Source organism: Ipomoea nil, unplaced genomic scaffold (genome assembly GCF_001879475.1).
Source record: "Ipomoea nil cultivar Tokyo-kokei standard unplaced genomic scaffold, Asagao_1.1 scaffold2036, whole genome shotgun sequence".
Classification (NCBI taxonomy): domain Eukaryota; kingdom Viridiplantae; phylum Streptophyta; class Magnoliopsida; order Solanales; family Convolvulaceae; genus Ipomoea; species Ipomoea nil.
This window is the reverse complement of record NW_017618464.1, coordinates 5,333,567-5,352,621: the sequence shown is the minus strand read 5'-3', so window position 1 is coordinate 5,352,621 and position 19,055 is coordinate 5,333,567. Positions and strand designations below refer to the sequence as shown.

General features: G+C 34.7%; 1 protein-coding gene across 2 annotated transcripts in view; it reads left to right on the top strand.

Moving 5' to 3' along the window:
• LOC109148275 overlaps nucleotides 1-19,055 on the top strand; it is a 54,192-nt gene that overhangs the window by 11,062 nt on the left and 24,075 nt on the right. Inside the window, exon 2 of one of the 2 annotated variants that reach the window (XM_019296160.1) lies at nucleotides 9,454-9,637. The exons of the other annotated variant lie outside the window; for it this stretch is intronic. Coding sequence (XP_019151705.1) covers nucleotides 9,454-9,517 — 64 coding nt within the window. The 3' untranslated portion in view covers nucleotides 9,518-9,637. Of the gene's footprint in view, nucleotides 1-9,453; nucleotides 9,638-19,055 lie in introns of those variants that run through there. 2 annotated transcript variants of the gene reach the window in all.

Below are 19,055 nucleotides of genomic sequence, written 5' to 3'. Positions count from 1 at the left end.
ATTCGTAAGGTCATCTGAGATAATCTGAATTAAATATATACCACCCACCTTGGAGCCGCATACTATTTAGAAATTACCTCCTACATTCATATAACATCATATGTAATTATGCTCAACAGGCCGGGGTACCATTTGAATATTCAAAATCAAAGGGAATGTATTAAGATTTAAGACTATTATATTGTATATGTTAGATAATAAATTTAGACTAAGATGAACTGTAGTAACGAGTACCCTGTTTCGTAGTAGCGGAAGTTTCAGGATCATCCGAATATCTCCTGCCATAGTTGTTGTTATTGCCATTAGACGGTAAACTTGCAGAATAAAGACTAGTATTTTGTCTACCACTTCTCTCCCGAATACTTTGGTGCGCGTATCCTGAACACGGGAGCTGTGGGAGGACTCATTATGCTTAGAAGCCTACATGCCATCAATGTAGGCAGATATTCAGTTAAAGCTTAACTGAATATCCTGAGTTGCCTAACAGATTAAGTCACTAACTGGCTTAATCTTCCACTTGCACCACAACCACCCAATAATACAATATATTATATATTGTATACAGGGAAAATACTTACATTCTCCCACTTGGTGCAAGTACTGGCACAACCTTCATTAAAGAACAAAATACAGGAACCATAGTAATATGTCATCTACTAATCAAGTGAGTAATATCTACTATGATCACATGCATTTAAATTCCCTAACTTAGGTTCTTTATGAACAAACCCTACATTTATTCTTAGTCCTTTAATGGATGTTTCTCAAAATATATTATGTGCACAACTGAAGGAAGAAACCATCCAAATTCACTGTATGATCTCCAAAATCTTAGAAGCATGCCTTAAGTAGAGATCTCTTAATGTTAACATGATGCTAACTATATTCTATGACTTCTTTATAAGTAAGCACTATCTCTAACGGTTAAGAGCATGGAGTTGACACGTGTGTCACTCCCACTCATTAAGATAGCCAAAGGATAGTCAAGTCATAGAAACATTCCAATAACTTAGACAACAAACCAAAAAAGTCTAAGTCCATAATTTGGAATCTTAAACATACACCAACTTCCCAAATAATCTCAAGGTCCACCTCGAAATTAATTGAACATTACGAGTCTTACTTATTATGTCTTACAAAATTGTTTTGAGCCTTACAAACCAAAAATGGCCCAGGATCAATTTTGAAGAAACTAAAGACTCTATTAATCGCTAAAGAATTTATAATTGGCAGTGCACCACAAGTTAAATGCTTTCGTTCTAATAAATTCATTAATATTGTTACAACATTTTCATAAATATGTTGTATAACCAAACGTTCAATGAAATGAACTTATGAATTATAAAAACAAAAAAACTAAATTAATACTTGTGGAAACTTTTGGACTTATTGCTAGACGCATGCACAATCCAATTTGGAATGTATGAAAACAATTAAATCCATTAGCTTTAGTGGATTTGATACCAAATGTTAGATAATAAATTTAGACTAACATGAACTGTAGTAACGAGTAACCTGTCTCGTAGTAGCGGAAGCTTCAGGATCATCCGAATATCTCCTGCCATAGTTGTTGTTATTGCCATTAGACGGTAAACCTGCAGAATAAAGACTAGTATTTTGTCTACCACTTCTCTCTCGAATACTCGATGGTGTGTGTATCCTGAACACGGGAGCTGTGGGAGGACTCATTATGCTTAGAAGCCTACATGCCATCAACGTAGGCAGATATTCAGTTAAAGCTTAACTGAATATCCTGAGTTGCCTAACAGATTAAGTCACTAACTGACTTAATCTTCCACTTACACCACAACCACCCAATAATACAATATATTATATATTGTATACAGGGAAAATACTTACAGTATACTTTCAAATTTTTTTAAAATGATGTATTTTAAATGGCTTTCATAGAATATTTTTAGATTCTCATAAATTGTGTACGAGTCCATAAAAATATGTATCACAAATATTTATAAATTTTTAGAAAGAACTTTAATTTTTCATATTAAAGAGTTTACAAAAGTTCTTTATGTCAGGTTGCAGGGAGTGGTTAGACTCTCCAACTTATTTTCTTGTAAGCTTTCTCAAGGCTGATTTAATGAATTAATTCCTATTTTTTTTAAAGTTCTTAAATCTATAAACTTGGTACGCTCTTACAAACATTTCATAACTTCTATTAAATATTAATACTAGTTTTACACGCGTATTGCGCGAATGAGTTAATGCTCGATATTTATATTTAAATAAATATTTGAAAGTATAGCAATGCAAGATTATATAGGATATGTTTATATATAGGTAAAAGCTTCCCGTGCGGTTGGACGCATCTTCAATACTATCCTTACTTCCCAGGGGGTTACCCATCCCGGGATTGCCGGAGTTCTATGGTACCTGGTGGTGACCCCGAGATTGCCGGAGTTCTATGGTACCTGGTTGCCAGTTCTATGGTACCTGGTTGCCATATCCTACTTAAAACCGGTTGCCATATCCTACTTAAAACCAATTGGTGATAGGTAGGTAGACATTAACCATTTAACCACATCTCTCCATGGTAAACCACAGCGCCACGTCTCGAATCGAGCAGGGGTTGAACTCGGCCAACCCGGTCGACGCCCAACAATCCCCCTCCCAACACCTGCCGCAACCTTTGATCACCAAGCCTAATTGCGCAGCATGGCTGACTCGGTCCTTAGCCTACGGAGGGGTTGGACTTGGCCCGACCTATGCCCACATGGGACTGGACTCGGCTTTCGCCTCGCCATCGATCCGAACCTGTGACCTCGACTTTGATACCAATTGTTGGATGACTCACCAAGCCCAGTTGTGCAGCATGGCTGACTCGGTCCTTAGCCTACGCGCCCATCATCCCCTCCTGGGATTGGACTTGGCCCGACCTACGCCCACATGGGACTGGACTCGGCTTTCGCCTCGCCATCGATTCGAACCCGTGACCTCGGCTTTGATACCAATTGTTGGATGACTCACCAAGCCCAATTGCGCAGCATGGCTGACTCAGTCCTTAGCCTACGCATCCATCATTCCCCTCCTGGGATTGGACTTGGCCCGACCTACGCCCACATGGGACTAGACTCGGCTTTCGCCTCGCCATCGATTCGAACCCGTGACCTCAGCTCTGATACCAATTGTTGGATCTCAGCGCTGCACTATGCTTACTTCCCAGGGGGTCACCCATCCCGAGATTGCCGGAAGTCAAGCACGCTTAACCACAAAGTTCTATGGTAGCCACAACGCCACGTCTCGAATCGAGCAAGGGCTAAACTCGGCCAACCCGGCCGACGCCCAACAATCCTCCTCCCAGCACCTGCCCCAACCTTTGATCACCAAGCTGGGATTGGACTTGGCCCGACCTACGCCCACATCCCACCTGGGACTGGACTCGGCTTTCGCCTCACCATCGATTTGAACCTGTGACCTCGGCTCTGATACCAATTGTTGGATCTCAGCGCTGCACTATGCTTACTTCCCAGGGGGGTCACCCATCCTGGGATTGCCGGAAGTCCATCCTGGGATTGCCGGAAGTCAAGCACGCTTAACCATAGAGTTCTATGGTACCTGGTTGCCATATCCTACTTAAAACCAATTGGTGATAGGTAGGTTGACATTAACCATTTAACCACATCTCTCCATGGTAAGCCACAGCGCCACGTCTCGAATCGAGCAGGGTCTGAACTCGGCCGGTGCTCAACATATACAAATCACCACGCACGTTAAGCACACAAACAAAGCACCTTAAGAACACAAATCACTCACATTAAGTACATAAACGAAGCACCTTAAGCACAGAACAAAGCACACTAAACACAAAACCCACGCACTTAAGATTTTAAAACGGCTCATATTAAACACAAACTCATGCACATTAAGCATAAAATTCACGCACATTAAGCACAAACCTCACGCACATTAAGCACAAACCTCACGCACATTAAGCATTAAACTGACGCACTTTAAGTATTAACTCACACACTTTAAGTTTCAACAACTACTGACATTAATCACTAACCCCACGCACATTAAGCACACACCCCACGCGGAAGAGGCCGATTCTGGCCTTCCTCGCCGTGGCCGGGCAGAGCCTAACGCCTAGGCGCGATTTTCGCAACATTGCTAAATACTTGTACTTGGTCTAAAAACGATTGTCTAAATAAATAATACTTTTGATTTGAATTTTTTCTAAGTATTTTTAATTCTCTTTTGAGTAACATTGTCATTGTTTTCATCTTCATTATTTGTACTCTTCCTTTTTGTTGGTAATGTGTTATTTCCAAGCGTCTGTTGGTTATTGTGCAATGATAATTTGTTCCCCTACATCTTTTATGTGGAAGTATTGAATAAAATATTAATATTTATTATATATTTGTATAAGATCCATGAGTAGTACATCTTGTTCTATTTTCATAACTTGTTTATTTGATATAATTATAGTAACAACAATAATTTTGAAGGTAGTTCGAATATTAATGCTGCAACGTGTCCAGTTTTATCAATAATTTTTACATCCATTTTGCACATGTTCATTTTCAAGTTCATATTTTTAGAATTAGTGAGAATGGATGTAATACTTAATTTTGTGTATGTCTGTGTGTTTTTTTTTTCATTATTTATTTATTGAATTGAGGGCACACTTGATAATAATTAGATAATGTTCAATCCATCCGACTCAGGTCAACCATCTGACTCCAACCTTATACCCTCTTTTCCCACTCCTTTTTCAAGATCAACGTATTGAATTGAACATTATTAATTATTATAGCGATTTTGTGGTGACATAATTAGTGATTTTTTTTATTGAATTGAACATTATCTAATTATTATAGCGATTTTGTGGTGACATAATAAAAAATATATTTGTGTTGATTTTGTGTGTTCAACCATTTCATAATTAACCTTGAAACACGCAACACTATCTAAATTAGAAAGTTTCTTAATTAATAACATCTCAATAATCATTTTTTGCACAAAATTATAAATGATAGATACCGAGTATAAAAATCGGGTCAAACCACCTAACAACAAATCAAGACGTGACTAATCGACGATCAATTTTTTTCTTCCTAAACTAAATTATATTACCTAAACATCCTTCCATAACCCCAAAATAAATACCCATTTATTTCCCTACTAATTCACCATAATAGTCATTATTTCCCATTAAAACCCACTAGTCCACTACCACCAATTAAACCACCTATTTATCACCTGCTATTATCATAACCCCCAACTAACTACCCATAAACTCCCATTAAAACCCAATTAATTGTAAGGAGCCTACACTACCCATTTTTTTTTTTTTTTCCTACACTACCCATTCTAGCTACCTATAAAAGCCAAAGTGAGGAACAAGAGCAAGGGGGCATCTGGTTCATCTTCACAGGAGACCTCCAAACATTTGAGAGAAAGAGAGATAGCTACATTCTTACAAAAATACATGTACAAACCATCCACAAAATAGTGAATTTCTGGCTTGATACCGCACAAAAAGGCCCGTGATTTTTCCTTTCGATTTTCTTGTCAAAATTGTTGTGTCTATTCTTTTTTTTTTTTTTCTTCCCTTGTATTACTTCTATTTTATTTACTCAATCCCAGTTGTGTTGGACCCCCAATAGACCATCCGAGAGTCTGAAAACCAACAATGGATATTAGCAATAATTTAATCAAGAGTATTAGATCATTTTTCTAACACATTCATTTCTTAATATTCTGTTCATCATATTCGATCCAATTTTATTTTTTGTTTTTATAATACTTTGTTAAAATTGCTTTCACATTAAGTTGTAACTTTTAGCTGATTGTATGTAAAAAGACATATAAAGACATAAATATATTGTGTTAATTTATTATTATTTCAACAATGAGAGTGAAAAGAAAAAGAAAATTATTATTGTTGTTACGAAAAAAAATAAAAATAGTAAGGCAAATGAACAACAACAAGAGAGATAAATATTATGAATGATAATGGTAAAATGATCATTTCATAATTAATGACAATCAGTAACCAAAAAACTTTAATCTCTTAAACTTTTTTAGATTTTGACTTATTGACCCAATCCATTAATATAAGTCATTTTATCAAACACATAAATAGCTTATAGACTAGTCAAACCAGCGAAAATTAGCGTATTTACCAAACATGACCTATATTTTTTTATGAAAATAATATTATGAAATAGATTAAACTAAATAATAAAATTAAAAAAAATATGAAATTCAGGAACACTATAGGCTCTGTTTGGCAGAGCTTATAGCTTATTTTAAGCTACTAATAAGCTATAAGCTCTGTTTGATAATGTTCCCAAAATAAGCTCCTAGCTTAAAATAAGAGTTTATTTTGGAACGCTACCTTGGCTCTGTTTGGCAGAGCTTATTTAGGAGCTTATAGCTTATTTTAAGCTACTAATAAGCTATAAGCTCTGTTTGGTAATGTTCTCAAAATAAGCTCCTAACTTAAAATAAGAGCTTATTTTGGAACGCTACCTTAGGTAGCGTTTCAAAATAAGCTCCTAGCTTCCTAACTTTTTTTTTCATCTTTATCTTTATTATTTTAAAGAAATGACATAATTTACCCTTCCCAATTAAAACTCTTTTCTCTTCTCCTTTATCCGCAACTTTCACCGCAAATATTATTATTATTATTATTATTATTATTATTATTATTATTATTATTATTATTATTATTATTATTATTATTATTATTATTATTATTATTATTATTATTATGAGATTTGCAACAATATTGTTACTTCATTATGAGATGCTAGATTATGATTATACTAATAGTTTAATTTTAAAATGTTAATTTTTTTTTTAAAGACAAAATGTTAAATTTTAATATGTAAACAAACTAATTTAAATTTTATGAAGATGTCCTTTTTAGTCTTTTTACATTTATCAGCTTATCAAAAAGATAATTTTACCAAACACTTTCAATCATAACAGCTAGCTTAGCAGCTCTTCAGTTTTCAGCTCCAAGCTTATAACTTTTCAGCTTTCAGCTCCTAGCTTATAGCTTTTCAGCTAGGTTTGCCAAACAGAGCCAAGGTAGCGTTTAAAAATAAGCTCATAGCTTTCTAACTTTTTTTTTCCCCATCTTTATCCTTATTATTTTAAAGAAATAACATAACTTATACCCTTCCCAATTAAAACCATTTTCTCTTCTCTTTTATCTGCAACTTTCACCGCAAATATTATTATTATTATTATTGTTGTTATTATTATTATTATTATTATTATTATTATGAGATTTGCAATAATATTGCTACTTCATTATGAGATGCTAGATTATTGATTATGCTAATAGTTTTATATTAAAATATTAAATTTTGATATGTAAACAAACTAATTTAAATTTTATGAAGATGTCATTTTTAGTCTTTTTACATTTATTAGCTTACCAAAAAGCTAATTTTACCAAACACTTTCAATCATAGCAGCTAGCTTAACAGCTCTTCAGTTTTCAGCTCCGAGCTTATAGCTTTTCAGCTTTCAGCTCCGAGCTTATAGTTTTTCAGCTTTCAGCTCCAAACTTATAACTTTTCAGCTTTCAGCTCCTAACTTATAGCTTTTCAGCTATGTTTGCCAAACTGAGCCATAGTCATTTTCAACTAGCAGGTCATCATCAACTTCATTTATCATAGAATGGGGAAGAAGAATAGTTTCGGTATTATCATGAATCTTAGCGATTCATGCATTACCCTGATTTAATTTAAGGGGAAATAACATTTTTTCACCCAGAATTATATATTTATAACATTTTTTTCTCTTGAATTATTTAAGTGAATATTTTGTCCTCTGAAATGTTAAATGAACATATTTACTCTTAAAATAAATATTTCATTTATTTTTCTTTTTTAACAAATTATGACCACAATTTGGTTCAAACCAAACAAACACTATAGCAACCAAATCGAAATATTTCAATTACAATTTAGAATCGAAAGTCGATATTTAGAGTTTATTAAAATCGTGAACCAGAACGGCCGGTTCATGTTCTGAATTGAATAAAAATAAAATACATTTATTGTTGAATTTAGACTATTTTAAAATAAAAAATAAATTAAAATAAAGACAGTTCAAAATCACGAACCGCCGGTTCAGGATCCAGTTTTTCGATTTATAATATTAATAAATTGAAATTCAAAATTGAGTTCTGGAACTGAATTATAACCAAAATTTTTTAATTCGATTGCTATAGTGTTCGGTTCAGTTCGAAACAAACCGTGGTCATACTTATGTATATACAATATCAGGAGGGAAATCGTAACTTCTAAAATAATTGAGTGGGTTAACGTGTTTACTTGAATTATTCAGGAGAAAAAATGATATATGTATATAACTTATGGAAAAAAAGTGTCATTTTCAGTTAACTTAATGCCAGCGACTGGTTCTGTATCCAACGTTGGAAGCCAACAGTCTTGAATTGTATGTACATATAGAGAGAGAGAACAAATTAAAGCGGGGCAAGAAGGAACCATGAGTCAATCCGTATCTCTCCTCCCTGAAACAATGGCGGCATCCGTCCCTATCGTAAGTTTGAAGCTCCTCATAGAAAAGAAGACACGAAAAGTTATTTTCGCCGAAGCCGAGAAGCCCTTCGTGGATTTCTTGTTCCACCTCATGTCGTTGCCGCTCGTGACCGTGATCAAACTCGTGAGGCAGAGCTCCATGGTCGGCTCCCTCGGAAATATCTACGGCAGCATAAAGAACATTAGCCAAACATACCTCCAACCCAACTTAAACAGAGATGTCCTTTTGAACCCACAAGTCTCTTTCAATGCGCCACTTCTCTTGGCCGCCGGTGACGCTTCCGAGGCCAAGACGTTTTACTTTTGTAATTGCCGCCACTCATCTGGTGGCTGCCGGTACATCTCCGACGACCCGAATGCTATTTGTCCTCAATCCAAGTCCAAGATTAGTAGAGAGGCGTCTTATGTTGCTCCGGTGAAGGCGGAATCTACTAGCAGGGATGAAAGTGATGGGGGGGTTTGTGAAGGGTGTTGTGACGTACTTGGTGACGGATGACTTGAAGGTGATGGCGCATTCCACCATTTCTACCCTTACCGTTCTGAATGATTTCAATATTAAGGACTTTGGATCCCTTGAGGTGAAAGATGTTCGTGTGGGTGTTGATGAGGTACTGGTCTCTCTCTTCTTGTTGTGATTAGGAAATTTAGCCGGGTTGTGCACGGATAAATCTTACCTTTGCTCTAAATTAGTTGGGTTGGCTATACTTAATTGATTGAAATGAGTAAATTAACTGTTGGTTGTTTATAAATTATAATTGACCCGACTCTATCTGAAAACCATGCATGCACCTTGCTATTCTAGCCAAGTTACATAGTAATTAGTATCATGAATTTCTTTATTTATTTTCGTGGTGTTTATACTTATAGCTAATTTATGTTAATTTTGTTATGTTGGTTGACAGGTATTCAGGAAGGTGTTGAAAGCTGCTCTGCATACTGACTCCGTTCTCACAACCGTATTCCTTGGGGAATAGGCTTAATTTACTGCAACTTGCCAACAACCTTTCTATGGCTTACTGGCTAGCTTTTGGGAACATGTTACTAGAGTGTTTAGTTAAAAGTACTCTAATGCGATCTCGTTGAATTTTATCTATGTTGTTATGGTTTGTAACAATGAATGGTGCATTTAAGCATTTTAATTAATTTTTTGATTTATGAAAAAGCTTTCATCTACTACCTAACTTATGCTATGAGTGAAATTCACATGGTGACCGCAACTTATAAAAAGATCACACTATAAGCATCTAAACAAAGAAGGAGGGTGCAATTATTAGTTCTACTCTCAACAAGAACAATTTATTGGCAACCTCAACAAGAACAGTTCATCGGAGAAGGCAGCCCGCCTTCTCAACGGAGAAGTTTTTTTTTTTTTTTTTTTTTTAAATTAGTAATTTGATAATTAAATAAAAATAAATAGTAAATATTAATGTTTTGACTATATTTAATGAGCTGGTGCAAATATCACTTTTGTATTTGCACCACTTATAAAACTAGTACACCTATTAAATAGATGATATAAATTGCAAATATGGTAGTGCAAATAGAATTTAACTTTTCAATTTGTGCATTAGAATTGGCTACATTTTATTTATCCTTTTCCACATAATAAATATAAATTATAAATATAGTCTCACTATTACTTTAATTTTATAATTAAAACAAAACACATTCTTCTCCTTCATGTCTAATAAGTTCATTAAATTCATTTAGTAATTTGTAATAGCGCTGCACAATCATTATAATATGAATCACGATCCACCTTATAAGGTACGTAGATCATTGACATAGGGTTCTAATACTATATTTTTTTTATACTAAATGTTCATTTTTAAATATACTATTTAAAAGTAAATTTTTAAATATACTATTTAAAAATAAATTTTAAATATACTATTTAAAAATAAATTTTTAAATATGTTAAAAATGAATTGTCAATATATTAAAAGGGGAGATGTGGGACCACAGGATGAGGGTGCTGTGGGGGTGTGGGATGCTAAGAGGAGGGAATCTTGCCTTTTGTGAGACATAATCATGAATATGTACTTGTGTGATCGAGTTCATTAAGCAATTAAACACGTATTACTGTCATCGAGCTGAGTATATAAGAGCAACATTAACAGAGGAGAATGTGGAATTTATTCACGAATTTTGATGTTTAATTGTTTACTTGACGGAGAGAGAGGCAAGAGAGATGGTGGAGTCTTTCTACAAGAGATGAGATATTTCTCTTCTTAAAGGGAAGAGAAATAAATGGAGAAAATGGACTGCTGCGCGCACGGCAAAGCCGGGCGGGCGCATGATATGCTACTTTTCCATTTTTATAAAAAAAAAAAAAAAAACAGTTTTATTTATTTATTATTATTTTTTTTTTCACATCACCTTTTCTAATCACAATTAAAAAAACCTCTCAAAAATTTACAAAAGAACTCCACTATTGTAATGCTGTAATATATATACTCCCATTACTGCGAATATATGTTGGGAAGCCAACAGGCAACAGTACGTCATGTACTGACACTCATCCAATAATTTGCCACTCCTCGTGGCCCCCGGCGACGCTTACGAGACCAATTCAAGAAGCTTTACATTTGTTCTGCAGGCTGCAACGAACAAATTATGAGACTTTTCTTGGCGTACGTAGTAGTCCATTAAATTGATTTAGTAAATTGTAATAGTTGGGGGACATGCAGATCAGACATCATCATGCAAGAAGCCGTGTAAATTTACTAATGTTGGGAAGCCAACAGTCATTTACTTACATGCAAATTAAAACCCTCTCGATCTCTCTATAAATATAGATGTACTCAGACAAATATGGCAATTCAAAAGAGCGAGTCCAAAAAAACTAATTAACTCTGATCAGTCCATCTTCATAGTTCATTCCCTTTGAACAATGGCGGCCCCTTCATCAACCGTGAGCCTGAAGCTCCTCGTTGACAAGCCGAAGCCGAAAAGGCCTTCGTAGATTTCTTATTCCACCTCATGTCGTTGCCGCTGGGTACAGTTATCAAACTAGTAAACCACAAGTCCATGACTGGCTCCCTCGGAAATCTCTACGGCAGCATTCAAACCATTAGCGACACATACCTCCAACCCAACATGGATAAGGCCGTCCTTCTCAACCCTAAAGTTGCCTTTCACTCTCCCTCTGTGCCGCTCCTAATGTCCCCCGCCCTCGCTTCTGAGACCAAGAAGTTTTACGTTTGTACTGGCGGCTGCAACGCTCATGGTAACCGCCAGAGATACATCTCCGAATATCCGGAATGTGTTTGTCCTACTTGTAACTCCAGAATTAGTACCGAGGCGATTTATGTTGCTCCGGTAAAAGCAGATAATGCTATTAAGGATGAAAATGGTGGGTTTGTGAAGGGTGTTGTGACGTACATGGTGATGGACGACTTGACTGTAATCCCCCACTCCTCCATTTCTACCATTACTGTTCTCAACAAGAACGATATCAAGGATTTCGGGGCGCTTGAGGTGAAGGATGTGCGTTTCGGATTTGATGAGGTATTCTAATGTTTTCCATGCATTTAGGTTTGAAGTTCACAAATTTATATGTATATGTATGTATGTGTATATATGCACTGTACCTTACAATTGTAATGAACGAATGAATTGAATAATGAAACAGGGATTGAAGGTGTTGAAGGCTGCTCTTCACACTGATTCTGTTCTCACCACTGTGTTCATTCGGAAGTAGGATAATCCGGCTTCAACATCTGCAGGAATTTTGTTGTGTTTTTTCAATTTATAGTATGAATATTTTTGAATCCTATCTATGTTGTTGTCATGTTTGTACAACAGTGTTTTCACTGTCTTGAATCCTATGTATGTTGTATTTTCACTTCCTGCATTTCAGCATTATGTCAACGATGTTTCTGTATTTTTACCCGTTTTCATGAAAAAATATTATTATTGTTGGTATTAGTATTGTCACATATGACTTTATTATTTTTTTATTATTATAAGGAAAGGGATACCCTACATATATACACACTATTGCCAAATTAAGGTTCGAACCTTACACCTCCCACTTAGGGGAGCAATCCGATACCAGTGGACTACAAGCCACTTGGTCATATGACTTTATTATTGAATTAATTACTACATATTTCTAAAAAAAAAAAAAAATTAGATTATGCTTGATGTAAATTAAAAGATATTGATGGTACCGTAGTCCTTCCTAATAATTATATTATAGTGACCTATCGTATATATATGTTATATATTGTCAATCACTCATTCTTGGGGAAATAAAATAATGTCGTTCTGCTCACGAATTGCTCCAATCTCCAGACTTATTTGACAACAACCAACATCACGTTGCAGTCTCATCTTCGATACACCATCGACGACTGCCGTTGCACTGTGGTTACGTTTACTCAATCTTTAGTTAATTTTGTTCCTAAGATCAATTAATTTAATTGCTAATACATTAGCTTCATCAACTTTTGCTTAGACTAATTCATTGTACTAGGATTCTATTCCTCCTGACTCTATTTTGGTCTATCTTTAATAATGTGGTTCTACATTAAAGAAAATATTGTTAACCAGTTTTTTATAGTTTTCCTTCCATAATTATAGTGTCACTAACAATTTTAATCCACGACTTTTAAAACTTCTAGAATTGGTCAACAACTATTATTTTCTTAGCAAATTTGATCCTTCCGGCGAACTCTCAGATAATTTTTCATTTACCTAAACTAATGACCTAAATAATAATAATAATAATAATAATAATAATAAATGATAAACATAATCTACTCAGATTACGCACACAGTACACTTCACCCTCATTCTCCTTCTTTTACCTATTTAAACTATATTTGTGTCTATATGTGTAGTTTATATGTGTGTGAGTTCGAATGGTGCTTTTGTGATGTTAGCAGTACAATATTCGTACTGTGCTTTTGTGATTTTAGTAGTGTTGGTATTGTGCTTTTATGCATTGTGTTTATATAAAGTATATTCTGAAGTATTTATGCATAAGTCTGGATTTCATATAAAGTGTTCCATTATTTTAATTAATTTATTATGCAATGTGTTTAAATTGAATTGTACTGCAGACTGCAATACTAATGTTGTTATGTGGGGACCATAAGACCCCTAATATAATGTTTCCTTTTATCATGTGGCATGCACTTTCATAATTGAGCATAGATTTTGTTTTAAGCACCTTCATGGGAATATGAAGGTTGCAGACTTTCATGGAAAGACATTGATGGATGCACTATGGGATTGTGCCAGAGCAACAACTGTGAATTCATACACCACTAGAATTAAAAAATTAAGACAGTTAGATGAGGATGCATATATTTGGCTATCTGATAAGAATTCAACAGAATGGAGTAGGTTTCATTCCACAACTGTTTGTCATTTTGATATGTTGGTTAACAATATATGTGAGAGTTATAATGCTATCATTGTTGATGCACATAAACAACCAATCATTTCATGCCTTGAAGCAATAAGAAAGCAGCTAATGACGAAGTTATTTTACGGTAGGGAAAAAGGGAGTCAGTGGACTCACAGTATCTGTCCTAGGATCTTGGAGAAAGTTAAGGTTATTGAAAAAATAGCAGCTGGTTATACATGATATCAATGTTTAATGGGTTTTGACGGCAAAGTATGTTGTGGAACCATGTCCAACTTGCAATGTGGACACGGTTCCAAAACTGTTCATAATTATAAATATATAGTTCAGAAATTATAAACATATAGTTCTATAATTATGGACATAGAGTTGTGAATATAATTATGAACATATAGTTCTGTAATTATGAATATAAAGATTCAATAATTGTGAATATGAAGTTCAAAAATTATGAATATATAGCTTTATAATTATGAACATAGAACCGTATCCACCTTGCGGTTTCACAACATAACGATTGGGTTTTGACAATGTTTATAATTGAACTACCCATATTTAAGAAATGTTTGCTCTTTGGTGAATGGTTTGTTAGTAATAATGTTTAAAGACTACGCTTCGTTAACAATGTTAGTATACATTGAAAATGAAATTGCAAAATAATTTAGTATAAATTTAATTATAGATGATTTTTTTGACATTTAAGCTGAAAGACGTTCTAAATTTAGTAGATTTGTAATACAATGATGTATTTTAGCAAGCAATGGATTGAAGTTGTTGAAGACTGCGTTTTCTACCCAGTCAGTTTTGAGTACTGTCTTCCGCGACAACTTAGCTTAACTGGCGATATGATTTGGATACACAATCTCAAATTTAAAAGTTTAAGTCAACAGTTATTATTGTTCCTGTCTGGAGACTTTTGGCCTTCCAAGTTGGCGTAATGTTTAATTTGTTTAGCAAGCAATGGATTGTCTTAAATTGTATTGGCATCCCCTTACATTAGAAATAAAAATTGTATTATATTATTATTATTATTCTTCCAAAAGGCTGAACTCCAACCCTAAGGGCCCCTACACCCCGGCCCGACAGAGTATTTGGGAGGATGTAAATCATGGTGACTGAACTGAACATGAACCACAGAGGCTAGACCGATGCTCACTGTGCACAAGGAGCCCCCCTCACTTTGAGAGGTTGCTCCCACGATCCCTGGTCATTCTTCCAAAGTTTCACCTCTATGACCAGTTGAGCTACCCATGCGGGCATATTATTATTATTATTATTGCATATGTATGTGGATCGGAGTATTATTTACAGGCCGGAAGTTTAGAATTTTAATTCTGCTGGTGGTTTTAATTGGATTTTGAAACCTTTTGGTTATATGTTGTTACTGATGTGACTTGTTCAAATAAATCAAATTTTATTTCCAGCTGTTCCTGTTGATCTGAAGAGATACACAAATCATGATATACAAGCAATAATTTGGTTTAAAATTTTTGAGTACCTAAATTAAAATAATTAGCTGTGTTCCCCAACGTATACTTTGTGAAGTAATGTATCAATCTTGAAAATTTCACGTAATAATCTAATAATAACTTGAAAATTGTGTAAAATAAACCAAATAAAAGTTTTGAACTTTCGCGTTCTCTATTGTAATCTCACATTCCTTTAAACCAAATAAGGGGATTTGAAGTATGTGATATAATCTGAAGTAACATACACCAACTTAGAGCCGCATGCTATTTGGAAATTACGTCCCACATTTATGTAACATCATATGTAATTATGTAGTAGTTATGCTCAGCGGAGGACCCTTTGAATATTCAAAATCTAAGGGTAATGTATTAAGACTTTCATAGATGTACTTTCAAAACTTTTTAAAATGATTTTCATAAAATATTTTTTATATTAATAAAGCTTTGTCACAAATTGGTTGTCATATTTGTTGTTTGTACGCTTTCAGAGGAATTAAAGTAAATATTATGTGTTACTCAATTCTAAATCAATTTTGGAAATAAAAGCAATAAAAAAAAAAAAAAAAAAGCAAAACTCATAAGGATAAATTGATAAAAATAAAATGATGATGATGTTCAATTTTGGAGTGGACAACATTTTAAGACAAACTAAAAAGTGAATGAGACATGTAAAATGAGGGAGAGTATATTTTTGTGGTAGTGTAATTTTGTCCTTAATAGAACACCCTTTTCTGACTTTGTTTATTCAATTCAGTGGAATATTGTTCTTCATTGGCACATCATAGATGAAGAGTCATTTCCTATAGATCGAAGTGCCTACATATCCAAATTTGTGTAAAGGGGCTTATACAAATTAAAGATAGAGCGCTATACTGTTGAACAAAATGCCAAGAGTCATCAAAACAAATAGTTCATTTAGCTTAACCAGTATCGACCTCATCATCACCTATGTGAAAGCTAAGAGCTCAAATGGAAAAACCCTCGTCATATCTGCAAGATCAGAGTAGACATAACACAGTACTGACTAAGCTATGAAATTAAATATTTTGACGATTACATAAGTCCAATCTTAGGTATGCAATTTGTGTTTTACTTTTTAGTATCCTAAAACCATAATGGAGACAGTTCACTAATATCCTTAATAAGCACCATTTATATGTTAATAATATTGACAATTTGTTCACTAGTAGCACCATTTATATGTTTTGTTAAATTTGTTATATTGACAAAAATACATTTAGTGGAAGACAGCATTATTTCATGTCCCCAAACATGTCTAATTGACAATATGTATACCATATATAGGATAGGTTACTATAATTTATGAAAAGACTACCGTGTCAGCAATATCTTTCACATAAAGCATATCTTAAATTTGTTTTAAAAATATGTTACAATAAAACGAATTATAATTATAACACTAACAATAAATTTTCATGAAAACTGGCACAACACAAAAACATAGTGACTCAAGTGCAGAAATAAAACATGAAAAACATGACATAGGATTCAAGATAGACAAAATACGGTTCTACGTACAAATTAAACATGAGAACGACATACATAGATGGGATTCAAAAACATTAATACTATTAACTGACAAAACATAACGAGACACGCATTTCCTGCAGATGTTGAGGTCGAATTAGATTACTTCCGGATGAACACAGTGGTAAGAACAGAATCAGTGTGTAGAGCAGCCTTCAACACCTTCAATCCCTGGTTCATTATTCAATTCAGACTCTAATTAGAATTTAATAGTGCATATATACACAAAAATGTTTGAACTCCAAACCTAAAGGCCACTCATCAAGACTTTTACCCTAGAAAGCTTGCAAGAAAAGGTAAATGCTCCGGGTGTCCCTGGCCTCTCTAGCCCCCTAATGTATAACGGTAAATAAATGCATGAAAGTGGGTGGAAAGCAATATATAATACCTCATCAATTCCAAAACTCACATCCTTAACCTCAAGCGACCCGAAATCTTTAATACTGTTCTTGTTGAGAACAGTAATGGTAGAAATGGAGGAGTGCGGCATCACGGTCAAGTCATCCATCACCATATACGTCACAACACCCTTCACAAACCCACCATTTTCATCCTTAGTAGCATTATCCGCTTTTACCGGGGCAACATAATGCGCCTCGGTACTAATTCTGGAGTTACAAGTAGGACAAACACATTCCGGATATTCGGAGATGTATCTCTGGCGGTTACCATGAGCGTTGCAGCCGCCAGTACAAACGTAAAACTTCCTGGTCTCAGAAGCGAGGCCGGGGGACATTAGGAGCGGCACAGAGGGAGAGTGAAAGGCAACTTTAGGGTTCAGAAGGGCGGCCTTATCCATACTAGGTTGGAGGTATGTGTCGCCAATGTTTTGAATGCTGCCGTAGAGATTTCCGAGGGAGCCGACCATGGAGTTGCGGTTCACGAGTTTGATAACTGTCCCGAGCGGCAACGACATGAGGTGGAATAAGAAAACCACGAAGGGCTTGTCGGCTTCGGCGAAAAGGACTTTTCGTGTCTTCTTGTCAACGAGAAGCTTCAAACTCACGGTTGATGGAGTAGCGGCCGCCATGGTTCAAAGGGAATGAAAAGAGGTACAGTAATATTGTAATGAAGATCGATTGTACTGATTAGATTTAGTTTTCTTCGACTCGCTCTTGCCTTATCTGCCTGATGACTACATCTATATATAGAGATGAGAGTTTTAAATTGGGAGAAGAAGAGTTTTAAGTAAATGACTGTTGGCTTCCCAATGTTGGCATTAAGGGGATCGGATGGAGTAAACTCGATGGCATGCAGCAGTATTTAATGAATTTACACGGATTCATGCAATCATGCATGATGATGTCTGATTTGCATGTCTCCCAACTATATATTATCTCTATGACTTATATTTATTGGTCTTTCCATTACATTATTTATCTTTGCCTTTTTTCTTCACTATTTATCATAACTAGTATTTGCACCCGTGCGATGCACGAAGTGAATTTGTTAAGAATATAAGAATTTATATATAATTATTCAAATTAGAACATCAAATATTATATAGTGCACTTAAAGATATGATTTATCATTTATATATTTTAATGATATCATTTCTTGAATTTGTGCAAATAATTGTTCAAATTAATAGCTAATGTCTAGATGTATGCATGCGGTGCTATAACTTTAAAGATTTTATTTATCATTGTTTAGTATTTTCATAAATTAGGCAAATGTCATGGCATGTGATATCATCAAAGGAAATTGTTTCTTTGAAATTTGAAAGGCAATCTTGAATCAGAAGTTGTTAATGACATTTTAGGAATTAAAACCTTTATTCCTACATTCGTTCCACACATAATTTGAGCTTCCAACACATGATCAAACCTTATAACAATTAGCCTTGTACCATTACATAGTCCTAATGAGTGATCAATATTTCTCAATAATATGACAGGTGAGCCAATTTTTATAGTCAAAGCATCATTCAGGACTCCATAACAACGTAAAGCAATTAAGAACTCTGGGTGTGCAAAATCAGATAGCATGTCTCCAGTTGCATCATATTTACAACCCGAATCACAACTCAAATACATCTTACCCTTAGCAGTATTCTTATCATTCATATAATCGTTGATGCTATCTACCACATCCAGAGTTGGAGCCAATCGATTATGA